Source organism: Anomaloglossus baeobatrachus, chromosome 6 (genome assembly GCF_048569485.1).
Source record: "Anomaloglossus baeobatrachus isolate aAnoBae1 chromosome 6, aAnoBae1.hap1, whole genome shotgun sequence".
NCBI classification, from domain to species: domain Eukaryota; kingdom Metazoa; phylum Chordata; class Amphibia; order Anura; family Aromobatidae; genus Anomaloglossus; species Anomaloglossus baeobatrachus.
Window position 1 is genome coordinate 389,411,465 of NC_134358.1, and position 27,421 is coordinate 389,438,885.

The 27,421-nt window shown below is 44.7% G+C and overlaps 1 protein-coding gene across 1 annotated transcript in view; it reads left to right on the plus strand.

The window, feature by feature from the left end:
- The window catches only part of FKBP9 (FKBP prolyl isomerase 9), a 77,567-nt gene that overhangs the window by 36,061 nt on the left and 14,085 nt on the right, over positions 1 to 27,421 (plus strand). The window contains exons 2-7 of the mRNA XM_075315100.1: positions 4,288 to 4,433; positions 19,788 to 19,977; positions 20,391 to 20,536; positions 21,648 to 21,837; positions 22,831 to 22,976; positions 24,205 to 24,391. Of these exons, the coding sequence (XP_075171215.1) occupies positions 4,288 to 4,433; positions 19,788 to 19,977; positions 20,391 to 20,536; positions 21,648 to 21,837; positions 22,831 to 22,976; positions 24,205 to 24,391 (1,005 nt within the window). The remainder of the gene's footprint in view (positions 1 to 4,287; positions 4,434 to 19,787; positions 19,978 to 20,390; positions 20,537 to 21,647; positions 21,838 to 22,830; positions 22,977 to 24,204; positions 24,392 to 27,421) is intronic.

Genomic DNA, 27,421 nt, shown 5'->3' on the forward strand with positions numbered 1-27,421 from the left:
CATTCTGCAATGGCCAAGTCAATCACCAGATCTTAACCTAATTGAGCATGCATTTCACTTGCTCAAATCCAGACTTAAGACGGAAAGACCCACAAACAAGCAAGACCTGAAGGCTGCGGCTGTAAAGGCCTGGCAAAGCTTAAGAAGGAGGAAACCCAGCATTTGGTGATGTCCATGGGTTCCAGACTTAAGGCAGTTATTGCCTCCAAAGGATTCGCAACAAAATATTGAAAATAAAAATATTTTGTTTGGGTTTGGTTTATTTGTCCAATTACTTTTGACCTCCTAAAATGTGGAGTGTTTGTAAAGAAATGTGTACAATTCCTACAATTTCTATCAGATATTTTTGTTCAAACCTTCAAATTAAACGTTACAATCTGCACTTGAATTCTGTTGTAGAGGTTTCATTTCAAATCCAATGTGGTGGCATGCAGAGCCCAACTCGCGAAAATTGTGTCATTGTCCAAATATTTCTGGACCTAACTGTATGTGTGCATCGCTGCACATTCATTAGCATGTTAGTACACCCACAGGGGCTAGCAAAGGGAACTCACTGCCAAGCGGCTAGTCCCTGGCCTCATTATCATTAACATATAAGAAACGATCTTTAGAAATACTTTTTCTAAAGATCTCTTTATCTATGCTAGTGTATACAGTACAGGGACGGTTAGGCAGGGATTAGCAATATGCACCCAGAACCATGGTTCTGGGTGCATATTGCACCTGACAGGTTCCCTTTAAAAGGCCATGTCCTGTTAAAGCATATGACAAAAATTAGACAGGGATACTGGACCCTGAACATCTTGCCGATAAAACGGGGCTTCCTTTATTCCCTTTTAATGTATAGGCGGGTAACACAGAGATGACCCAGTTAGATAATGTGCTAAATGGGGAGGTGGAAAATGTGTTACCAGACATTCTGATTACCCATGATAATTTTGCCACTGCCCAACTGAATGACCCCACTCTGTTCATGCTAGTGAAACTGTAAAAATAATGGAGATGTTGCGTGTCCCGGAGTTACACTGGCCTATCCTTACCTGTCAATACAAAATAACTACTATTACCGTATGTAAGCAAGCACTGTGAGGATATTATGGAACACTTAATAATACCCAAGCCATATAGGTGAACTGTATTAAGTTTGGTCCATGGGCATTTGATGGGTGGACATCTTGGGTTTGAGAAGACAAGAAAACATATTTTAAAATGTTTTGTTTTTTTTGGCCAAGTCTAGTAGCTGATGTTAGAGATTTCTGTGCCTCCTGCCTACAGTGTCAGTACTCAGCACCCTCACAACGTTTTGGAAGTCCACTAGTGCCTCTACTAATTGTTGAAGTCCTTGTAATCTTGAACTATGCCACCATTGCCAAAAACCATTGCCAGAGAGCTGATACACATGTTTAGTCTGCTATAGAGATTCTAACGGATCAGGTTACCTCGATTATGTTAAAGGTTATCATGGAATTATGTAAACTATTTGGGATCAAGCACATCGTACCACAGTCTACCACCCACAAACTGATGGCTTGGTAGAAAGATTTAATTAAACCCTTAAAAGCATGTTGAAAAAAGGGATCAACGAGGATGGTAAAGACTGGGATTGTTTGCTGCCGTATTTAATCTTAGCAATTAGGGAAGTACCGCAGACTTCTACTAGCTTCTTCCCTTTTGTCGTTCTATAGCAGGCATCACAGAGCAGCTCTTGGACATTGCCAATGAGGAGGAGGGATTTACCCCTCATCGGAGTGTGATTGAGCATGTGTCCCTGATGCAACACTTAATCAAAGCGGTTATGTTCACAGCAAAAAAGGGCAAAAATGTTTACCTGCCGAGGCCACAGAAACAAAAGCACTCACAGGATGCAGCAAAACCCCTTAATAACTATGGAGGCAACAGGTGCAAAACACTGATGGAGAAAACCACTCACACACTGCTACTACATGGAGGGGGTGATTGTTTAGTATTAAAATTGCACACAAATGCACACAAATAGGCTGTAAGCCAGACACTGTACACCTACACATGTGAACGGCGCCCTATACTAGCCATTTGTGTGCAATTTTAATGCTAAGCAATCACCCCCTCCATGGAGTGGCAGTGCGTGGGTGGTTGCTCCATCAGTAGTTTTCATCTGTGTTGCCTGCATATTTAATAAGGGGTTTTGCTGCATCCTGTGAGTACATATATTTCTGTGGCCTGGGCAGGTAAACATTGTTGCCCTTTGTTTCTGTGAATCTTTCCAAATTTTTTGAGGAAAATATAATTCCTCTTTTTGTGGTTTAGCCTTCAAAGTGGTTCTGCCCATAGTTTGGGAACACATGCAACAAACAGAAAAGGCATATAACAGGGCAACTAAGCTTTGTACTTTTGAGCTGGGGGACTGGGTAATGGTACGAAATCCTACGGTAAAAGCACATTTTTAGCTAAATGGTAAAAGCCGTCCGTTTACTATTATTGAGAAAATAAGTGAGGTAAACTACAACGTAAAAAGAGGAAACCAGAACAGATATACCACATTAATTTACTAAAACCGTGGAAAGATAGGGAATCGCTGGTTTGTAGTGCCGACTCCAAAGTAGGCCATGCGTCTATTCTACCGGAGGTAAAAACTGCGGATTGTCTTTTGCAACCTCATATACAAGAGGCCAAGAATTTGAAATGAGAAATAAGGATTTCTTCTCAGATGTTTCAGGTCTTACTTATACCATCCAACATAATATTACAAAAGACCTCAGCATCAGGGTAAAAATATAACCTTACTGTGTTCCTGAAGTCAGAAAGGAGCAATTTACCAAAGAGATTCAAAAGATGTTAGCCTTGGATGCAATGGAAGAATCGTCAAGTGAGTGGTCAAGCGCATTAGTCTTAATACCTAAGCCAGATGGGTCAATAAGGTTCTGTAATGACTATCACCAGGTAATCTTGGTCTCAAAATTTGATGAATACCCTACCCAATGCCTCAAGTGGATGAGCTGATCAAGATGCTTGGTAATGCATGACATATAACAATAATTGACTCAACTAAAGGATACTGGCCAATTCTGTTGACAGAAAGTGCCAAGAAAAAAATGGCGTTTTCTACATCCACTGGTCACTATCAGTACACCCCGTTGCTTTTTGGCCTACATGGGAATTTTGCAATGTTTCATTGCAAGTTGGGCAGGTTGCTCAGAGCCCATACTCAGTATGCTTCAGCCTATCTTGATAATGTGATAATATACAGTGGGGCTTGGGAGACCCACCTTCACAAATTAGAAGCTGTGGAGAACTCACTGAAACAGGCAGGACTAAAAGCATACCCCAAGAAATGCACAATCTAAATGTACGGTACTTATGGTCAGCAAGATACCGTTGTTACATACAGTACAATGGACTTCAAGAGAGTTGTGGAGACAGACAGTTTTCTATAAGTACAGTGCTTCCTGGACCGTTTTCTGATCAATGCAGCACATATAATGTATTTAAGAAAAGTCATAAAACCAACTGGTGTAAAGTGTGAAGCTCAACTTTTGGCAACCAAAGCCAGACCATAAATTTAGTGCAAGTAAAACTCTTAATAATAATGACTTCCCATGGTCCTATCTACTGCTGTGGCCGTGTGCATGCAAGTATTGTGCATTTTTACATGTATAATGTGTACTGACACTGCGTGTGAATACACTTGGAAGGATGAAAAATGTCCCCATTGTAGATCAATTCATTAGGCAAATTGACCTTGTGATTGTGGACAGGACTGATATAGTAGCATGTACTTTACTTTTACACATAAATATATTTTACTACACATTTACTCTTTATTAAAGAAAACATCATTTGCTAAAGAAAATTGAGTTAAATGCCCTGTTCTAATCACTGATCTCTCCTGATTCTGAAGTTTTTTCCCATTTCATGGTGCATCGCTCCTTTACAGAGATATTCACATTTGTTTCTTCTGGTGTGCAGTATGTGAAATCTCTGCTTGCAGTTCAACTGTGTTTTTTTTTTAGACCTTCTCTCCTTCCTTCCCAGACTCTGCTACTCAACATCTGGGAGGAAGAGGTGAAAGTGCACACCGCCAGAGAAGACTCTAATGAAACTCCCAAAGGGACTGTGGACTGCAATAAGAGATTTCACATATTGAGCTCCAAAAGCACAAATGTGAATATCTGCAATATGGATTGATGCAGTGAAAATTTTAAATCAATTTTTTCGAGCAAGTGACAGGTCCTCTTGAAATACAAACCATTCTGTTCTGTATGTTTAGTACTAGATCATTACTGAGAACTATTCTTTTTTTTTTTGCAGTTATGACCGGGGTACAACATATAATGTCTTTGTGGGAAAAGGACAGATCATTGCAGGAATGGACAAAGCACTGATTGGCATGTGTGTAAATGAGAGGCGATTAGTAAAAATTCCACCAAGTCTTGCCTATGGTAGTGAAGGAGTGGGTAAGTTACCTGTCTGCATAACTTTGATGGACTTTGATGTTCTTTTTAAATCATATATATATGTCTATGTTTCAAAATGTATTCAGAACATATGTCAGGTTTGGAAATGGATCTTAACATTTTCCCTCTGCTGCATTCTGAGCCTTAAAGGTATTTTCTGTCTTCAATGTTTTGCATACCATCAGTATACCTGTGTAAAGAATAATAAAATTAACCGTTACTCCAGCTCTGTGTCTCCACTGCTCCTTCATTTATTGTCCGATCTATATCGGTAGAGCTGCTGAGCTCAGTGACTTGCTGTAGTGCTGTTGTTGTACTTTTGTTTACTTCTGTTTTTTTATTCTGTAAAATTTACAAAAAAGGAGAAAAAATTAATAAAAAAACCATTTTCTTCCATTTCATGTGTAATAATTTTTAACTCAGTTTTTACTTTTGTATTCCTTCTGTATTTTTTCTCAAGGCATGCCTACAAAATATGCTGGTGCATGTCCTTTTTAAGACTCGTATATGATCTAAAATACATTTATGTGTTTTACACTCAGGAGAAAATTCTATTTCTTTATCGTTCCTTTGGGAGACCCAGACCATGGGTGTTTAGCTTCTGCCTCCGGAGGACACACAAAGTACTACACTTAAAAGTGTAGCTCCTCCCTCTGAGCTTATACACCCCCTGGTAGCCAGTCCTAGCCAGTTTACTGCTTTGTGTCAGGAGGCATACATCCACACATGCATTCTCATCTGATTTGTTTGACTTTTGGAAAGAGTTTGAAGAAAAGCGGGTCCATGTCTGGACTCCCGGCATGTCCCTTCTCACCCCACTGTGTCGGCGGTGTTGTTAAGGTTGATTTACAAGGCTGCAGCCTTACATGCCGCGCTCCTTCACCATCCCTTCTGGGCTCTGGCTTGAAGTGGGAGCCAGCACGGTCTCCATGCCTGGCAGGAGACCGGTCTCCATCCGCAGCCCCTTGAGGATTCTGTTGGACCGGAGCACTCATCCCCAGGGACATGGCCCTGCGTCTCAGCAGCTAAGTACCTGAGACGTTTATGTTGGGGGTCCCGGTTCTTTATTGTAAGGGGAGAGTATGCTGTATGTGATTGTTTTAACTTTTCCGGCGGGTTCTCTAGCTTTTGCCTGAGAACCGCGCTGATGGTGCCTGCTTGTCGGCCTCGCCGCTTAAATGTAGGCCCCGGCTTCGCCAGAGGCCTAGTTTTATTTTCCTGCCCTCGCATGTCACTCATGCAGAGGGACAGGTTCGGCTCCTCCCGGCGGCCGTTCTACACAGGGGAGGGACACTCCCCACTGCTGGGGCGTCCCTCCTTCCCTGCAGGTCTCTATAGCCCTCCAGTTCCCGCTCTTTTATAGGAACGCCCTCTTCTCAGGCAGAGTTCACTCTGCTCTGGGACATCCTGCATCTCTGCTGAGGTGCTGCGACTGGGGGACCGGGCTTCGGGATCTGGAGGGCACACAACACCGCGCTCAGCGGTCTGGTAAGCCACAGCCGGTCTCCGGTTGTGGACCTCTGTATATTCTCCCTGGGGTTCATTCTCTGCAAAGCCCCCACTCCAGCAGCATGTCTCACACAAGGAGCAAGGCTCCAAAGCTTTATTCTGCATGCACTGCATGTAAGCTCCTGCTGCCTGAACCGAGCACCTATCCACATTGTGATGTCTGCTCTAACTTGGCGGTGCCACAGCCTGGAGTCTCACCCCCAGTGGTCTCTCAGGCTGCTGCTGCACCTGTGATTGAACCCCCGGCCTGGGTAGAGTCCTTTTCTAGGTCCATATCCCAGTCATTTGCTGAGTCCATGGGGCTTTTGTCCAGGACTTTGATGAATATGCATCAGCCCCCCTCACAGGGTGCCTCTAATACTCTTGACAGAGGACTCCTATCCTCTGACCTCCGTCCATCGGAGCTCACGGAGGATTCATCATCTGATCCCAGACCCCGTCCTTCTAAGAGAAGGCGCAGGGTTTCCTCCACCTCCCCATCCCACGGCTCTGTCTCAAGAGTCAAGAGACTCAAGTCTCTGACTCTCAAGATGAGGAGGATGCTCTCACTGGGGGCTCGGAGGCTATGTATCCCATCGATTTCTCTGAGGGTGACTCAGATCTTAGTGATTTGATTGCTTCTATTAATTCTGTGCTGGATCTCAATCCGCCAGTGTCAGAGGAGCAACTCTCTTTGGCAGAAAAACATCAGTTTACCTCGCCTAAGAGAGTGAAGAGTGTGTTCTTTAACCACTCTAGTTTTCAGACCGCTGTGACCAAACCCAGGGCCTGCCCTGACAAACGCTTTCCAAAGCGTGGTTCTGATGACCGGTTTCCATTTCCACCTGAGGTGGTCAAGGAGTGGTCCTACAGGATAGAATTCTGTTCCACCCCTCCAAACAGATTTTTGTCACTCCCCAAAGGTAGACCCTCCGGTGTCTAGGCTATCAGCCCGGACCGTTGTGTCGGTGGCTGACGGCACCTCACTTAAGGATTCCACTGACCGTCAGATTGACCTTCTGGCCAAATCTGTGTATGAAGCTGCGGGGGCCGCGTTTTCCCCGACTTTTGCAGCAGTGTGAGCTCTCAAAGCCATCTCTGCTTCTCTAGAGGAGATGCATTCCCTCACCAAGGAATCTATGCCTGAGATGGTTACCTTAACTGCTCAGGCTTCAGCTTTTTCATCCTATGCCATGTTTGCCATGCTAGAGGCTGCTCACCGCACTGCGGTGGCTTCAGCTAATTCTCTTGTTATCCGCAGGATTTTGTGGCTTCGAGAGTGGAAGGCAGATGCTTCTTCCAAGAAGTTTCTTGCTGGGCTCCCTTTTGCTGGTTCACGGCTGTTTGGTGAACAGCTGGATGAAATCATTAAAGAAGCTACTGGCGGGAAGAGTACTTCCATGCCACAAACCAAGACCAGGAAACCCACCCAGGGTAGGAATCAATCGAGGTTTCGTTCCTTTCGTTCCTCCAACTGGTCATCCTTTAAGCCTTCCGCCTCGTCCGCTAACTCAGCCAAGGATCAGAAATCCAACTGGCGCCCAAAAGCGCGTCCGCAGAAGACCGCAGGAGGTTCTGCCACTAAGGCAGCTTCCTCATGACTCTCGGCCCGCTCCAGCCACGTCCTTAGTCGGTGGCAGGCTCTCTTTGGCGACGCTTGGTTAAAGCAAGTCTCCGATCAGTGGGTGAGAGACATCATATCTCCGGCCCATCCTGGATCTCAAGCTTCTGAACAAGCATGTCCGAGTGCGGCATTTTCGCATGGAGTCTCTGCGATTAGTCATTGCCTCTATGACCCAAGGGGAGTTCCTGGCGTCCATCGACATCAGAGATGCCTATCTACATGTGCCAATCGCAGTGTTACATCAGCGTTGGTTACGTTTTGCGATAGGAGAGGATCATTTCCAATTCGTGGCTCTCCCCTTCGGGTTAGCCACGGCCCCTCGGGTATTCACCATGGTCATGGCGGCAGTGATTGCGGTCCTGCACCTCCAGGGGTTAGCAGTGCTTCCTTATCTGGACGACCTTCTGGTCAAGGGTACATCCAGCGCAGACTGTCAGCGGAGTGTTTCGCTCACTCTCGCCACCCTAGCCCAATTCGGGTGGATTGTCAATCTTCCCAAATCCACTCTGACTCCGACCCAGAGTCTCACGTACCTAGGGATGCAGTTCGAGACTTTGCCGGCACTTGTGAAGTTGCCCTTAGACAAACAGCAGTCTCTCCAGCTAGCGGTGCGCTCTCTCCTGAGGCCCCGCCGTTATATCCTCAGGCGTCTGATGCAGGTGCTGGGTCAAATGGTGGCCTCCATGGAGGCGGTTCCCTTTGCCCAGTTCCATCTGCGTCCTCTGCAGCTGGACATTCTCCGCTGTTGGGACAAGCGGCCTTCCTCCTTACAGAGGTTAGTGGCTCTGTCGCCACGGACCAGGAGCTCTCTTCAGTGGTGGCTTCGACCCCTCTCCCTGTCCCAAGGGCGCTCCTTCCTGACTCCGTCCTGGGTGATTCTCACCACGGATGCCAGCCTATCCAGCTGGGGAGCGGTACATCTCCACCACAGGGCACAGGGCACTTGGACTCCGTCCGAGTCAGCCCTTTCAATCAATGTGCTGGAAACCAGAGCTGTACTTCTAGCTCTCCTAGCCTTTCACCACCTGTTGGCGGGCAGGCACATTCGAGTCCAGTCAGACAACGCGACAGCGGTTGCCTACATCAATCACCAAGGCGGGACACGCAGCCGCCTGGCAATGTTGGAGGTCCAACGCATTCTTCAATGGGCGGAGGACTCCAAGTCCACCATATCCGCAGTCCACATCCCTGGCGTAGAAAACTGGGAGGCAGATTATCTCAGCCGTCAATCCGTGGACGGTGGCGAGTGGTCCCTGCACCCGGTAGTGTTTCAGTCAATCTGCCGCAAGTGGGGCACTCCGGACGTGGACCTAATGGCATCCCGTCACAACAACAAGGTTCCGGTTTACGTGGCTCGCTCCCATGATCCTCAGGCCTTTGCCGCGGATGCTCTGGTTCAAGACTGGTCCCAGTTTCGTCTGTCCTACGTGTTTCCCCCTCTAGCTCTCTTGCCCAGAGTCCTGCGCAAGATCAGAATGGAGGGCCGTCGAGTCATCCTCATTGCACCGGACTGGCCCAGGCGAGCTTGGTATCCGGACCTGCTCCAACTGTCCGTGGAGATGCCGTGGCATCTTCCGGACCGTCCAGACCTGCTCTCGTCCGTTTTTCCGCCCGAATTCTGCGGCACTCAAATTGACGGCGTGGCTCTTGAGTCCTGGATTTTGACGGCTTCTGGTATTCCTCCTGAAGTCATCTCCACTATGACTCGGGCCCGCAAGTCTTCCTCCGTCAAGATCTATCACAGGACTTGGAAAATTTTCCTGTCCTGGTGTCGCTCTTCCGGCCATTCTCCTTGGCCATTCTCGTTGCCGACCCTTCTGTCTTTTTTACAGTCCGGTCTGCAGCTAGGACTGTCCCTCAACTCTCTCAAGGGACAAGTCTCAGCTCTATCAGTGCTGTTCCAGCGGCGTCTCGCCCGGCTGGCTCAGGTCCGCACCTTCATGCAAGGTGCGTCTCACATCATTCCGCCTTATCGGCGGCCCTTGGATCCCTGGGACCTTAACTTGGTCCTCACGGTATTGCAGAAACCCCCTTTCGAGCCCCTTAGGGAGGTTTCTTTGTATCGTCTTTCTCAAAAGGTGGCCTTTCTAGTTGCCATAACTTCTCTCAGGAGAGTCTCTGATTTGGCTGCGCTCTCCTCGGAGTCACCTTTTTTGGTTTTTCACCAAGACAAGGTAGTTCTCGGTCCGACCCCGGACTTTCTTCCTAAGGTGGTCTCTCCCTTCCACCTTAACCAGGATATTTCCTTGCCTTCCTTCTGTCCGGCCCCTGTTCATCGCTTTGAGAAAGCGCTGCATACTCTAGATCTGGTGCGTGCTCTCCGGATCTATGTGTCTCGCACCGCTGCGCTTAGGCGGTGCACCTCTCTTTTTGTGCTAACCACAGGGCGGCGCAAGGGTCTCTCTGCTTCTAAGCCGACCTTGGCCCGTTGGATTAGATCGACCATTTCGGACGCCTACCAGAGTACTCAGGTGCCTCCCCCGCCGGGGATCAAAGCACACTCGACCAGAGCTGTCGGTGCCTCTTGGGCTTTTAGGCACCAGGCTACGGCTCAACAAGTCTGTCAGGCTGCCACTTGGACTAGCCTGCATACCTTTTCGAAGCACTACCAAGTGCATGCTCATGCTTCGGCAGATGCGAGCTTGGGCAGACGCAACCTTCAGGCGGCTGTCGCCCACTTGTGAAGTTAGGCTCCGCCTACTTCTTAGTTTTTTCTGTTTATTCCCACCCAGGGACAGCTTTGGAACGTCCCATGGTCTGGGTCTCCCAAAGGAACGATAAAGAAAAAGAGAATTTTGTTACTTACCGTAAATTCTTTTTCTTATAGTTCCGTATTGGGAGACCCAGCTCCATCCCTGTTGCCTGTTGGCAATTTTCTTGTTCCGTGTGTTATCACCGGCTGTTGTCGTGGACAGAGTCTCCGGTTGTTCCGGTTCTTACTCGGTTCTACTTGTGGGTGGCTATTCTCCTTCAGCTTTTGCACTAAACTGGCTAGGACTGGCTACCAGGGGGTGTATAAGCTCAGAGGGAGGAGCTACACTTTTAAGTGTAGTACTTTGTGTGTCCTCCGGAGGCAGAAGCTAAACACCCATGGTCTGGGTCTCCCAATACGGAACTATAAGAAAAAGAATTTACGGTAAGTAACAAAATTCTCTTTTTTCACAAATTGGATATTACATTGTAGACCATTGTATAAATGTAGCAGAATAAACCTGTTTTTTTAACTATTTTATTACCCTAAACCTAACTATAGCCCTAGATCTAACCCTAACTCTTAAATTACGAAAAAGAGTGTAAAAAATATAAAAATGATCTGTGTATTTTACAGGCAGCACTTTACCAGAAGGTCGCTGTTTCTCCTCTCACACAATTACAAGAGCACAGCTTGGATATTTCCTGTTAGCCTGGATCTGAACATCACAGCCTACTTCCATACACTGGCTTTAAAGGGAGTCTGTTGTTCTCAAAATCCAAATTAAAGTAATTAAACTGTAGAATAAAGTACTTACCCAATATAAAAGTCATATAAATAATATTTATTTCATTTTTGTAATTACTTTTAAAAAATTCCATATGAGGGGACTTGGTGCACCTTTATACCCCATCAATTTGGATACTGATCAGTTTCCCTTAGTCCCCCTTCCATGTAAAAAAAGGCATGTGTTGCACAATCCGTTTTGGACATCACAGGGGTGTGCTAACATGCTATTCAATGCCCACTGCCATCATCGGCATTGACGTGCGTTCCTGTGTCCGTTGCACCACCTCAGAACGCTAGTCATAGGGTCAGTGCACATGATCACAAGTTCCCGACACTTCTGGTCATGCACAGTACACCAGTTTGAAGTCGGGATGCGTACACCCGGCTTCATAGTTCACATGACCGGAAGCAACAGAGGTGAGCATGACTACACCTCTGACTCTGTGCATTCATTAGCATGTTAGCATGTCCACAGGGGCGTGCTTACATGCTAAGAGGGCCGACTAGCCAAGGGAACTATCGCCTTTGCGACTAGTCACTGACCGCATTAGCATATAATGAAGGATCTTTAGAAATACTTTATCTAAAGATCTCTTTATCTATGCTAATAGATGCAGGAACAAGTAGGCAGGGATTAGCAATAGGCACCCAGAACTGCTTGTGGTCCTGGGTGCCTATTTCACCTGACAGGTTCCCCTTAAATTATTTGAACAAATAATTTAAAAACATGGCATAAAGTCCCCACCATGTTTTCAAAACCAGCCAATGGACAGCAGAGGACAGCAGACAACTGGAAGCTAATATTTTTTAGCATGGGAAGGTCCATGGTTATTTGGCCCTTCCCAGCCTAAAAATAGCAGCTCAGAGGTGGTGCATCTATTAGATGCTCCAAATCTGGCACTGTACTCACTGCAGCGGGTCACACAGTGGTGTGCAAGCCGCAGCAGGCAGTGACGAGCGGTGACAGCATGAATTCACCACAGGTCATTGCCCATACCTCTCGTGCCAAGTATCGCCAGAGCTACAGCAGTCAACCTCGGTGAACTCATGAGTTCACTGCCTGCGGTTCTCATGCGAAATATCGCAAGAGGGCTAATAGATGTGCCACCTTTGGGATGACTGCAGGCTGCTATTTTTAGGCTGAGAAGAGCCAAAGAACCAGGGCCCTTCCTCCCTAAAATATCAGCCCCCAAGCTGTCTGCTGTCCCTTAGCTGGTTTTGAAAAAATGGGGGGGACTAATACGCCATATTTTTTAATTATTTGTTCTAATAATTTTAAAAAATCAGCACAGCATCTCCTCTACTTTTTAAAACTAGCCAAGGGACAGCTGAGGGTTTCAGCCCCCAGCTGCTGCTGTATCTATGATGGTTATGAAAATTGGGGGGGCCCCATGTAATTTTTTTTCTTACATTTTTCATTCTGATAAATAGCTGTACAAGTTACCTAGCTATCTCTCTCTATATAAGCTATCTAGCTATCTCTCTCTCTATATCTATATCTTTTTATCTATCTATCTATTGTATGTATTCTATCTATCTATTCTATTCTTTCTATCTATTCTATTCTATTCTTTCTATCTATCTATCTATCTATCTATGTGTTCTATCTATTCTATTCTTTCTATCTATCTGTCTATCTTTTACACACATTTAAAAATATATATTTCAGTTACATCAATTTTTTACATGTCACACAGATGCCATCCGTGTGATATCCGTATTTGACCCGTGCTGCCGGACAAAAACTGACTTGTCACCTATTGAATCACCCAGACACGCAGGTGTTTCACAGGGACACAAGGCCAGGGTGAAAAAACGAAGGTGTGAAGGTTTTTATTGACTTTAATTAGTATGCGTGTGAACATGTCACCAGTACGTGTAAAAACGGACACCACACAGACTGGAGACATGGAGATGTGAAAGAGGCCTTATTCTGTTTGATAGGGCATGCTTGTTCAGAGCGAGCATATAAGGAGCATATAACTGGTCCTCTCTGCAAATTCCCCTCTATAAAGACGATAGCTACACTTCTGGATGTAGTAAGCAGCTGGTTGCTGTCAGGAGGCAATGATGAATTGGGGGGGCTCTGCCCCATACTGTGTTTGCGCTGTTGGCTTCTTACTGCAGAGTTGCAATTTTTTTCAAATGGAGTAATAAACCCCAAGACATAAACAGTAGCGTAGCTACTAGGGGGCAAAGGTGACGGTTGCCTTGGGTCCCGTGCTCAGAGGGACCCACTTGGAGCCACTGCTACCCTCAACTGTATCAATGTGCGCAGACACATGTACTCCCGGCACTACTACTCACTGTTCTGTAGATTGCAGGTTGCAATATAACTACTGTAATCTGTTACATGTTCTGAGGACTTATATCTATCACTATATGGTCACCATATGGCGATAATATCGGTTTTGATTTTTCTATGGTAATTTATTTTTGCAGTAACAGCGCAGTCAACTGCTGAGGCTCCCCTAAACCCACAATTAGGTTGTGCCATCGTAGCTGTATTCAGTGTTACCTGGTTTGGGGCCCCCTCAGATGTTTCGCCCCCACTGAGCCGGACCTCTAGCATATTAATATGTTACTTCATAACATAAACCAAGAGCTGCACCGTACGTTGTAGCATACACTGTACCATTACTTAGCACATTTACTGACATGCATTTCCCCTTTGGAGAGGATCAGCTATGTGCTCCTACTCTGTTCAGTACATCATATAATAGGTCAGTATTACAACTGATATTGACCTATTCTGTGATGCACTGAAGCCAGGAGGAGCATGTACCTGATCCTACTCCTCCCTAAAGACACTCAATATACTTCTGGGTGTTTCATTTTTGGCGAGCAGTGGCCCCTGTCAATGGTCAATGATGAAACGGAGGCCTGCCCCCACACTATGAGTGCACCTCTGACTTTTTCATTATGAGTGCACACACAAGGGCCACTTTTCGCGTTCAGGCAGCACTCTGTCTGGCCAAGCAAGTGCTGTCATAGTCCGGATGAAAATTGATGGGACCTAAAGGTGCACCAAGCTCTTGGCCACACCAATGGTGCACTGAAGTAAAAATGACCTGTTCCATGGAGGTTCTCCGGCAGCAAACGAGCCGAGCCTCCACAGGTCTCTAAATTGACCTGAACCGTCTCAAGTAACTGATTGGCAGTTTGAGTCTCCGCCCACATAACCAGATTACTTCATTCCTTCTGGGGGGGGTCTTTCAAACAATGTTTTGGGTTGCACACTACATGTAATCATGCTGTTGTTACCCCCAGTGAGAACTGTTCAAGCACTGCAAGCGGCTCGCACAGAGCTGAGCACCAAGCGTACCTGAGCACATTGTTACTCACATGAGTGAAGTTCATCACACGTAAACCATCCGAACCCAAACCTTGATTTTTTTAAGTTGGTGTTCAGTTTGAAAATTGAACCTCAGGTTCACTCAAGGTACATTGAAGATCCCTCATTTGCCTGTGGAATAAAAGGAGTTTTAATAGTAATTACAGCACTGAAATATATACTACTAGTTTGTACAGGGGCTAAGTCCCCTATATAACTATCTTATTAGTTTAAAGAGGACCAACCAACAGGATACAGTGGCAACACGCACGCACCACCAACAATGGCGGCGCAGCGCGGTATTCAAACACAGAAAAGGGAGCATGCCAGAGGACGCCGGAGGAGAAGGAGGAATAAACACGAGGACGCACCCATGTAGCACCTATCAAAGTGCAGTGATTTTCTGCAACTTTGATTAAAGATATTTAATCAACTAATCACCGGATCTTTCTACGACAGGTATGCCTGGATTCAGCATCTTAGTGCCAGTATAGCACTGCTTTTACCTGATATAGCAAAATCCTTCTGGATGGTCCTCTTTAAAACTCCTTCACCCCTGGGCGAACTTCTGTTTTTCGCTTTAGTTTTTGCTCCCCTTCTTTCGAGAGCCGTAACTTCTTTCTTTTTCCATGAATATTTCCATATGAGGGCTTATTTTTTGTGGGAATGTACTTTTGAAAGAAACCATTAGTTTTACCATATAGTGTACTGCAATTTGAGAAAAAAATTCCAAGTGCGTGAAAATGCAAAAATGTGCAATTTCACATTAGTTTTTGAGGTCTTTTATTCATAGTCTTCTTTATATGGTAAAGCTGATGTGTCAGAGTGATGCCTCACGTCAGTACGAGTTCATAGATACCGTCGTATACTTTACTTTAACCTAAGAGGTCATAAAAATTCAGAAGTTTGTTCAAAAAAAGAGTAGCTCTTTTGGTGCCATTTTCTGAGACCCATAGTGTTCTTATTTTTCGGGATCTGGGGCTCAGTGATAACTTATTTTTTGCTTCTTGAGCTGACTTTTTTATTTTTTGTGCGGATGCTGCATTTTTATCGCCTGTCAATGTCAATGTCAAATGTTTTGCATGAACCAAAAAACATAATTTTGACATTTGACTCTTTTTCCCACCACGCCTTGTACCAATCAGATGAATTGATTTTATATTTTTGATAGGGCATTTCTGAACACGGCAATACCAAAAATGTGTATGTTTTTTATTTTTTTAACTTTTATGATCAATGGGGGATGATTTAAACTTTTAGATTTTTTTATTTTGTCATATTTTTAAAAGTTTTTTTTTTTACAATTTTTATTTATTTTACTAGTCCTTCTAGGGGACTTTATGGATCAGCAGTCTGATCGGTTGGGCATTTCTGTTGATCAAAGATATATAGTTCTTATCAGCAAAAATGGACTGTTCCTCTAAGAGCTTTTGCTCTGTCGGCTCTTACAGGAACTACATCATGATAGCGACAGGGGTCATCAAATGACCCATCGCTACCATGGCAACCATAGGGTTCCCGTGATCGCGTTAGAGGCTACTAATGGCGGTGGGGAACAGCACGATCGCTGCCGCGGCCATTTAAATCGCGCTGTCACATTTTTACAGCACAATCTAAGTGGCAAGCAGACACTGGTGGATCGTGGATCCACCCGCGCCTGGTTCCCTCACAAGTCTGCTGTTCAAATCAGCAGACGTGCAGGGATCACCACCGACTCACCGCAGCAGCAGGGGGTGAATAACATGACACAACCGATGACATACCAGTCATGGTGTAGGGGTTAATTTTCATTTTTGGGGGATGAAAGACTCCCTTTATATTTATAGTTGGGGCAATGAGCTTTCAATGCTGCTCGCAGCTTTTTTTTTTACTGTGGAGCGCCTCTTTGAAAAGGCGGCGCTGCAGAATAAGGCCTGCTAATAACCACTGTGTGACAGCAGTCATTAGGAGGTTCATCTACATTTACATTATGTAGGGACTTATAAATTTGATAATTACATTTGATAAATGTATAAATTTGACTAATACATTTAAAAATATATATATATTTTCTACAGAAAGGGAGAGCACATCATTATGATAGTCAGATGTTCCTATCCTAGATACATCATCAAATTGGTGCATAGACAGAGAGTGGGGGGTTCATATGAAGAAGGTTGCAAAACAAGAATTATGAGAATACTTGATCTTTTCATTAAAACAACCCCTTTCCATATGTGTTATGTGTCCTGTTAGTGCATATGTAGTTTTACAACTGCCCTCTATGATTCAGAGCAGAGAAACACTAAATAAGAACAGGTCCTACCCTGTCATTCCTTCCCCATCGATATATGACATATTTTGATGATTATTTGAATTTCTATATTTTAGGAGTTTTTGCTTCACACAATCCCTGTTCATATGATCTATAGGCCTTCCTTCCCTGTATGATTTTCTTTGTTTCAGCCTTTTCAAACTTCTAGAAAACAGAATCAACCGATTTATCAAAGCTTTCACACCAGAATTCTGGCATAAATGCTTTGAAAATTCACAAAATTTAGGCACAACTTCGAATTTTTACCCCAGTCTCTCCCACCTCCAGTGCAACACTAGGAGCTGGGGTCGAATGGAGGCACGGTGAGGGCAGGACACCAAAAATCTCATTCCAGTACCTGAGCGAACAGAGGTGCATACCAACGTCAGACACTCCAGATTCATGAAGAGGTTTCCTACCTCTCCATGTGCCAAACCAGTCTCATCTGAATGGAGAGTGAAAAGGAGGCCAGCAATAACTGACAATTAAAATCTTGTGTGGGAAAGATGGGTAGATAAGGGTGCTGAGCCCTGGAGGGGCTACATTCTCCAATATGTACTGCAAGAAAGAAAAACAATTGCAGTCTCAATGAATTTCAAGTGTTTACCTGTCACAAGGAGGTTTTTGCAAACATTGCTGACTGTCATCTGTGGAGACTACAGATTCTGGCACTCTGCCTGCTACCATAGCTTCTTTGATGTCTGACATCAGCACAGGCAAACTCAGGCATTGCCTCACAGACTTGTAGTTCATAAGCAGGCTAGCAAGAGTTAATCTCTGCTGTGCTGCTTGTTAGTCTTCTTTGATCACATGCTGGGGGAGCAAGTCGCATTTGCTCCCCTTCCATATATGATGGCTGGACGCTTCCTTTATTGCCAGCTATAGCTTCTCTATACTGGTTTGGAGAGGTGGTGTGATCCAGAATTACTGGTGGTTGTAGCACTTCATTGCTGCATGCGCAGTAGACCTCTATGAAGCCAGGTCACGTACACCCGGCTTCATACTGCACATGACCGGAAGTGCCCATCATTCAGATCAGCAGTCACAGCGAACTCAGGTACCGCTGGTGATACTGCATTGAATAGCATGTTAGCACACCCCTGTGGACGTACTGACATGCTAAGAGGGCAGACTAGTCAGGGGATATAACATCCTTGTGACTAGTCCCCTCGCTCATTAGCATATGATAAAAGATTTTTAGAAATCCTTTTTCTAAAGATCTCTTTATCTATGCTAGTGTATACAGGGACAGTTAGGCAGGGATTAGCAATATGCACCCAGAACTGCACCTCAAATTAAAAAAAAACAACAACCCTGCAGTCTCCAGCTGTCTACTTTATCTGCACTGGGTATCAAAATACTGAGAACCTCACACCATTTTTTCCATTTATTTTTCCACTCCACTTCGAGGACCCTTCAGTTAGTGTGAGGGCAACCAATCAGAGATACCGGCAGGCTGGCAGTCTGTCTGCAGCCAATCACAGATGCTATCACAGAGGGTGAGCTGTGGAAGCAGTGAATATTCATAAGCTTTAATGAGCAGACCCAAAAGCAGTGTGACAGCTGCACAGAAACTCGGAAAGTTTAGTTGTCCTGCTTTAATCCCCATCTTGCTTCATTTTGCAGCCCCCTAGCAATACTAACACCATTTTATAACACTTAAGTTCGGGTCCCTTAGACTTATATGGGGTTTGGCATCAGGGGCCAAGTCCAGTCTGGAATTTTTGTAAGCCTGCCCGGACCCGCCAAACCTGAATATCTGCGGGATTGCCCATCTCTAGCCACAGCACAATTAGGAGAAACTGAGACTGGGCTATGGGTGCTGTTTCTGCATATTCACCATTTTGTGAATGTGCCCTGAAGTAACGTCTGACTGCGGCAGAAGGAGGATGAAGTTTGTAGAATTCAATGTCATTGCTGTTAAAACAACCCTATTCAGATTGCTGGACTTAATTTTCAGTTCATAAGTTTCTACAACAAATCTGCTGCATGTGACTATTCCCCCAGGATAGCTTTATGTGATAGAGTAAAGCGGGCTTTACACGCTACGACATCGCTAATGCGGAGTCGTTGGGGTCACGGAATTCGTGACGCACATCCGGCCGCATTAGCGATGCCGTTGCGTGTGACATCGATTAGCGATTTTGCATCGTTGCAAAACAGTGAAAAATCGCTAATCGGCGACACGGGGGTCCATTCCCAATTATCGTTACTTCAGCAGTAACGAGGTTGTTCCTCGTTCCTGCGGCATCACACATCGCTGCGTGTGACGCCGCAGGAGCGAGGAACGTCTCCCTACCTGCCTCCCGGCCGCTATGCGGAAGGAAGGAGGTGGGCGGGATGTTACGTCCCGCTCATCTCCGCCCCTCCGCTGCGATTGGGCGGCGGTTCAGTGACGTCGCTGTGACGCCGCACGGACAGCCCCCTTAGAAAGGAGGCGGTTCGCCGGTCACAGCGACGTCGCCGGACAGGTAAGTATGTGTGACGGCTCTGGGCGATGTTGTGCGCCACGGGCAGCGATATGCCCGTGTCGCGCAACAGATGGGGGCGGGTACGCACACTAGCGATATCGGGACCGATATCGCAGTGTGTAAAGTAGCCTTTAGGCTATGTGCGCACGTTGCGCAAATACATGCAGTTATGCTGCGCTTTGTAGCGCAGCGTAACTGCATGCGTCCTGCGTCCCCTGCACAGTCTATGGAGATTGTGCAGGGGCCGTGCGCACGTGGCGTTTTAGAGCGCAGCGCTTCGGCTACTGCCGAAGCGCTGCGTAAAAAGAAGTGACATGTCACTTCTTTCCTGCGCTTTGCCGGCAGCTCCTGCTCTGTCTATGGCAGGAGCTGCAGGCAGAGCGCATGGAATCGGCGCTCACTACGGACATTTCTGCAGCAATTTAAAGCGCACATGTGCTCTTCAGATCGCTGCAGAAATTTCTGCAGTGAACTGTACGCAACGTGCGCACATAGCCTAAGGCTCCCAGTCATGTTTCATTTCTTCTGCAATGCAGTTACAGAGGAAAGGACACCATCTCTCAGCAATAACAGAGTGGAACTTGTATTTTCCTTTTTTCACATCTGTTCTGAGTATGTATGTGAAAATATATTCAAGAAGGTTCTTTTTCTTCATTTTCACAGCTGGTGTGATTCCCCCGGATGCAGTGCTTCACTTTGATGTACTTTTAATGGATATCTGGAATCCAGAAGACAAAGTTGAAGTAGATACGTACCACAAGCCAGAAAAGTGTACTAGAACGGTCCAAGTGTCTGACTTCATCCGCTACCACTACAATGGAACCTTGCCTGATGGGACACTTTTTGATTCCAGGTATCTATTTATATATGTAAAACTTATCATTAGTATACATGGTCATTTGATATCCTTTACTTTACAGTTTTCACCAGTAACTGGAATCCAAGTAAGGCTCGATACACACATACTCAGCTTTTAATACTGGTTCTGCTCTCATTGTTCCCCTATAAGTTTATATCACAAGATATTTCCTACTACAAGCACCATAGACTAATTCCTTGGAAAATATGATGCTATTTTTTATGTAGACTGCAGAAAATACCCTGTAACACTGGAGTTATATAGATAAACAATAAGAATCTGTGAAAAATACAGAACTGAAAATGCATTTTTATACTGCACAAGTTTTACATGTGCCCTTCTACCAGACCAGAAACCTGCCCCCTCTCACTCTTACAATAACTTACTTGTATATTCTTCTCCTTAAGTCACAATCGCATGAGAACGTATGACACCTATGTGGGAATTGGTTGGCTGATCCCAGGAATGGATACTGGACTTCTTGGAATGTGTGTGGGCGAAAAACGTATAATCACAGTCCCACCGTTTCTCGGTTATGGAGAAGATGGTGATGGTAAGATGACACTAAAGTGGCATTGTTAAGGGGAACTTTCCTGTAGATTTGTGCTGTCCGAGCCATAGGCAGCATGAATCAAAGCCTGGCTGTGCAATTGGAACTGTGCTTTTTAAAAGGCTGCTGTGTTTCAGAGTAAACACAGTTTGTAAAGCCGTCCCGAGGCTCTAGGAAGAAACCTGACTAATCCGGCATGGCCGCCGGCTGGCTGACTTTTCCCCACTCCCCTCCTTTAGATTGACAGGTCAGTGCCGTATGTGTACATAGGGGAGTCCTGACAATCGAATAATTGAAGCCGAACTGGACAAGTCAGCCAGGACACATGCTCCCAGACGGCTCTTCAAAGTATGATTTGTATGAAAGTTTGCATTTCAGAGTAAAATACACCTGGCCGCAACCGTGTAGCCAGTGTCTGCTGCCCGTGGGCCGGGCTACATGAGTCTAGTGACAGGATCCCTGTAAATAATGTCTGTACTGTATACAACCTTTTATAAAACTTATATCTGACCAAAAAAGATGCCATAAAAATATGCCACTGTTCAGGCTGGAATAATGTGTGCAGTGTTTGATGTAGTTTTTGAGTCAGAGGGATATTCAATTGGAAAACAGAAAGGACACACTTACTGTATACTTCTCATTCCTGCCGGATGTCATTCTGGGTTTGGTTTTAAAAATCCATGAAAAACTATATGTGTGCCTCTTGTAAGAAAAATAACTGAAGTTGGAGAGCAGTCACATTGAAATGCTCACCTGCTCTCCCGAGCTATACCCGAATAAGTTGTAAGTAGAGAACACTAATGTATATACCGTGCTGCCATCAGCTGATTGCTGGAATTAAAGGGGGTTGTCATGGTGAGAAAACCCGTTTCATGTAATAGTTTGTATTGAAACTGTTCATGTATGCGTAGCAGTTTCCATAAAGGTCAGCGTGTCCTCGTTCTCTTCACAGAAGCCATAAAATCTGGATTTGGAAACATAATTTCCTCCCTTCTCCTCTCCCCTGTATCTGTAATAGATGACATAATAATGACATATCCATTTGTATACTTATTAGTACAGCTCCTGCAGCTCATATCATATAAACCATTCTTCTTCCCCTTTGCCGTTCTAGGTAAAGATATTCCCTCGCAGGCAACTCTTGTTTTCGATGTTGTCTTATTGGATTTACACAACCCGAAAGATGGTATCACTGTAGAAACGCAGTATATCCCAGAAGACTGTGAGAGGAAATCTCAGAGCGGTGACTACGTTCGGTACCATTATAATGGTTCCCTATTGGATGGCACATTCTTTGACTCCAGGTTTATAAACACTCCTTTCTTGACATAGTAAAAAATACACATTATTATAATTATTAAAAAAGTTGGCCATCTTTGGTGACCATATTTTTTTACCTAGATGCGTATAATTGGGGTCAAAAATAATTTTTGAAACTGTTTTTTATTAAAATTGTTGCACTGCTTGCCATCTAAACCCTCTGTGCTGCACTTTCTAGAACAAATTGACTGATAATTCATCCGTCAGTCTGCTACGTCTGTCTGATGGGGAGTTTGTAGCTTTTTCTGAGCTCCTCTCAGCTTATTTATGACCACAGACCACATCAAAGTTGAATGTGCAGGGAAACACAGAGCCTTTAACAACCAAAAGGTGCAACATTTGTAATGAAACCCAAACGTAAAAATGATTTTCCAACCAAAAAACATACATTCTTTATACGAAAAACTGGTGGCCAACTTCTTTAATAATAACAATAATAATAAAAGAAATCTACCCGTTTTTAACGATGTTTCTGAGATTAGGTTTTAAGTGCTTGGATATGGGTTACTATACAGTCATGTATGATTTTCAGAGAAAATTTACAGAAAACATTGTTGCCTAAGGTGTATGCAGTGTATCAGGATTAAGAACACGCACATTAGAACACTGTATGTGCCGTTATAATTTATTACATTCTGGAAATGGCGTGCTGGAGTTTTCTCTTCTTAAAATGTTTGCTTCGTGGCAGCTGTATCAAGACTGTTAAACATAGACATACCATGCTGCAGGCGCTTATGCCAAGGTACCTCATAGACTATCCTAAATTAAAGAAAGTTGTTCTCTCACCAGGACTACTGTAAGCCTTTGATGTTTCTTAAGCCATGGTAAAATTCAGGATACATCCAGGAATTGCACTTCATCACAATTTCAATCAATCCTGTGCCTTCTTTATATCTACTTGCCCACTTTACTTGGAAGATGTTCCTGGACAGCCATCTTTATTTTTTGCTTCATTTATCATTTGTCCCATACACTAGTTACTCTCGAAACCACACTTATGACACATACATTGGAAAGGGCTATGTAATCGTTGGTATGGAGGAAGCTTTGCTGGGCGTGTGCATTGGAGAAAAGCGGAGAATCACAATTCCACCACATCTTGCTTATGGTGAAGAGGGAACCGGTAAGTACATATTGTATATATAGAAAATGTAATGTGGTGTGTTGTTTAGCCCTATGGGTGTCCAACCCACAGACTATAATGTACTATTATACTGCCGATAAGGAGTAGGACTGAAATTGCAATTTTCCATGTAGATGTACCTACAGATCACAGATGTAGTAAAATGGCACAATATCATTTAATGTACAATCCTTTATTCCTTAGATCTCGCTTACATGAATGTATAACACTGCCGAGTGCTATCTAATATTTCATCGTATAGCACTTGGTCCAATATTATATTATGGGGCAGAGCAGATCTGTATTTTTTTCCTCATGCCGATGCAGTATGAGAAAACAATCGTAGCATGCTGCAAGTGGCTGCAATGTTTGGATCAGTCATACCCATGCAAGTCTATGTGTGTGTCTGAAACATCGGACTGCAATTGGATGGCAGTGCGATATACACAGAGACAGATATTGGAGCAGATGGAGAAATTACTATCTCCCTCTTCTCTTGACCTGTGATCTGATCCTCACATGCCAAAGAATCAGAGCACAGTATAATGACGATCGGTTCACGCAGCAGAGTTTGAGCCAAGTGTCATTAACATATCGCATCCGATGCTCTCACAGGGGAGAATCATTGGATGCTATAAGCTTGTGTGACCCCGGCCTTACAGTACTGCTGTTTCAAGAATCATTCTGAACTAAATTACTATCTGGTGATTCAAATAGTCTCTCCAGTAAAGAAGACAAACTCTAGCGCAGCGCCAACTTTTGGAAGTAGCGATCCTAAAAGTCACAAGTGGATTTTTAACAATCCTTTGCAATATGACTCAGGATATATGCCATTTCAGAATCCCAATTTGGTGATTCAAAGTCACAGTATTTTCCTTCAGAAAAAGCATTTTTGTGACAGGCAGCAGGCTGCTGTGTTCCAAATCCACCCTTACTCCACTTCTGTAAGTGGAATTGAGTCTACCACTTTCAGAAGTCTCACAATTTCAGCTACGTTTCGTTGGGAAAATCAGGGAGACATTTCCCCTACAGCAGTCGCTGATCAATGTTTAGTGTCCAATTGTGTGATGTCTGTAAACTGCGGCTCTACATTATGGATCATTGATGTCTATGTAGCAGGACGTATGGATAGAGATCGACTTTGAGACAACCCTTTAAATATGTACAGTAAACAGCTACTTACATTGATAGACGATTTATCATTCTTATTATTTTCTTACTTTCCAAGGAAAGATCCCAGGATCTGCAGTGCTGGTTTTTGATATCGTCATGGTCGATTTCCACAACCCAGATGATTCGGTCAGCATCATACCAAATTATAAGCCAGTCAACTGCACTGTCCTGAGTAAGAAGGGGGACTATTTGAAATATCACTATAATGCAACACTGATGGATGGCACCATGCTAGATTCCACGTAAGTCCATGCAGAAGGATGTAACTACAGCCGAAATATAGAGAATTGCAGGATAATATAGTAGTGAATGCCCATTCAAGACCAGACCACTCAACTAAAAAAAGTGGTCACTGCAATAAAATCACAGAAGCTAGGTTCCAAATAACGGGTTTTTTGCTTATAATATCTCTATGAATTAGCTGTTAGTTTATGATTATGGAGTGGTGAAGGCCCACCCCAGAACCCTCACCAATGCTGAGAGTAAACAGGCTGCAGGGAACTGTGTACTGCTGACTGGTGTTCCTTTGCTGTGCAGGTTAGTATGTGGCCTTGCTTAGGCTGCTTTCACACCTCCAGTTTCTGCAATGCGGCACAATCCGGCACTTTGCAGTAAAATCGCAACCGTTTTTTTTTTGCTGCCGGTTGCGTTTTTCCTGCATAGACTTTAATTAGTGCCGCATGGCCTTGCGTTCGGTCCGGTTTTTGCCGCATGCGGCAGATTTAGCCGATGCGGCAGCCGGATGGAACGTTGCCTGGCACGTTTTTATCGTGCGGCAAAAAAAACGCATCGCGCCGCATCCGGCCAATGCGGCGCATTTTTCAATGCATGCCCATGGCGGCCGGATGCGGCGTGATGCGGCAAAAACCGCATCCGGCCGCCGCATGCAGTTTTTGCCACTGCGCATGCTCAGTAGCATGCCGCAAGCGGCAAAAACCGGACGGGCCGCATGGGAAAAACTTATGCAAAGGATGCGGTGTTTTCACCGCATCCGTTGCATAGCTTGCACAGCCGGATTGAGCCGCACTGCTCAAGCCGGATGTGTGAAAGCAGCCTTAAAGGGAACTAATCATCAGGATTTCCGTATATAACCTAAAGCCAGTGCTATTCTGGCACTATCAGGCTGATTCTATACATACCTGTAGTGGTCAGCTCGGATGTTTAAGGTTTTGAAATCCAAAAAAGTAAAGTTTATAAAATGTAGCTGTTTGTTGAGTGACAGTTGCACTGGAGCAGATCATATATTCATAGTTATCCCCTCCCCCTGTTAGAAATAGCATAAGTATTATACAAACTAAAACATTTTGATGAATCGGGACCTATATCTTTCACTGAAAAACATTCCAGCAATTACAGAGAAGAATCAAAATGAAAATGCTGTTTTGTGGTGCAATTTGGTAACTAAAAGAATTAGAATATTTCCAGTGTTTCAGAAAGTCAGCATCACTTCCACATCTGTGCCAACACGTTCCTGCAAATTAAAGCATGTTTGTCTAGTGTGTACAGCCCAGTTTGGTCTCGTCACATCTGCCTTTACTACTTTAACATCGTGACCTTTTGTACACTTCAATACTGTAAACTTAGTAAGCTAGTCAGCGGTAAATGTTTGGAATTCCCACAATTTTTTATCTTTTATGTGTAAATATATCAGTTGCCCATGCTTACATGTTTCCGCCTACCTTACTCCATACAGCGAGCTTATGGACATACTGCAGTGCAACCACAGTATAAGAGTATGGACACTCTTAAAAAACATTACTTGTGTTTTTGCAATAGAAAAGTAAGAGATACTGCCCCAGGATGGCTGAATTCACGTGTCCTGTAATCATCTGTTAGAATGGATCCTGCAGAAATCCATTGGGAATAAAGTTCTGCAGACACAACATTGTTGTCCATTGTTAAGTAACTGATGTCTGCCGTTTTTTTGAACATGAAAGTCTATGTAGGATGGATCCATTAATGGATTAATATTTAGCCATCCATTTTATTTGCATTTGTAATTGTTCTGTTTTTTTTTTTCTTACAGGTTCCGTCAAAAATTGAAGATAAATAGCAATCCATTAACAGATCTGTTCTCCATAGACTCCCATGATAAAAAAACAGATCTGACAGATATCATTATGCCAACGGATCTCTGCAGGATCCGATCTAACCGTTGATTACAGGACATGTGAACTCAGCCTGACACTGTAAAGCAAAGTACAGCACACAAACACCAATTAACCAACACACACTAGTCATCCATCCACACCAATCAGTCATGCATGGATTAAAACCAAGGGTAGGATCAGTCCATGGCAAATCCATGCCACAAGTATTACGGTTTTCTTGTGGACTCTCTTGCAGATCTTCCAGCAGATTTCATCCTATGCTTTTGTGATGGGTCACAATAATCATTGTAAGGCTACATTCACATATCTGTGTGTAGTGGTCTGATTTCGGACTGTAATACACTGACCGACCACGGGTCTTCTGGCCTGAACTACACAGCCTGATATAACGCAGTCCAGATCTGTTCAGTAGTCCCATGGCCAGTGTATACTCTGAGCGCTATGGATGTGAAAAGGTTAATCAGGTGATGGCCGATGGTTCGTTCCCCTGCTTCATATAATGTCAATGTGCGTATGTTGCTCCTGGTGGAGCCGGAGGTATCAACCATTATGCTTGGGGTTGCCTCCATTCTTTTTTGCAGGGTCCTCACCAAAGGCAGAGGATGGACGAGAAAAAACACACTTATTGCATATCACTCTTCTTCTCACGCTTTAGGCCCTTAGGACCACTCGTGCTTTGTCCATTCTACCTCGGGAGGAACCTTCTCTGTTCCTGCCACTCGCCCTGGGTACTATCCTCCAGCAGCTGAGTCCTATGTAACCTTGCTCCCCGGTATCCTTTCCGTGTGTATGTTGTACTTCACTCTTGCCCCTGGACGCGTGGCTGCTCCCAACCAGTTCAGGATCCCGCCGGCGGTCTCTGTACCCTTACATCCCATTGATCTCAGGACACCCCATTGCCCGTCTGCTGGGTGAGATCTCGGTACACAGGAGGATTCCTGCATATCTAAGCAGACCCTAGCTCTGGGTCCTACCTGTAAGCTTCAGCTCCTGCTGTGACTGACTAAGGCTGGTTTCACATCAGCGTTTTTTTGCCTGTCGGCAAAAAAACGCAAAGCGCATCTTACCGGATCCGTTGTCTGCTCAATGCATTGTCAATGGACTTGCGGCAACATGCGTTTGCATGCGTTTGCGTGCAGTAGTGTCAGGATCCGGTGAGTT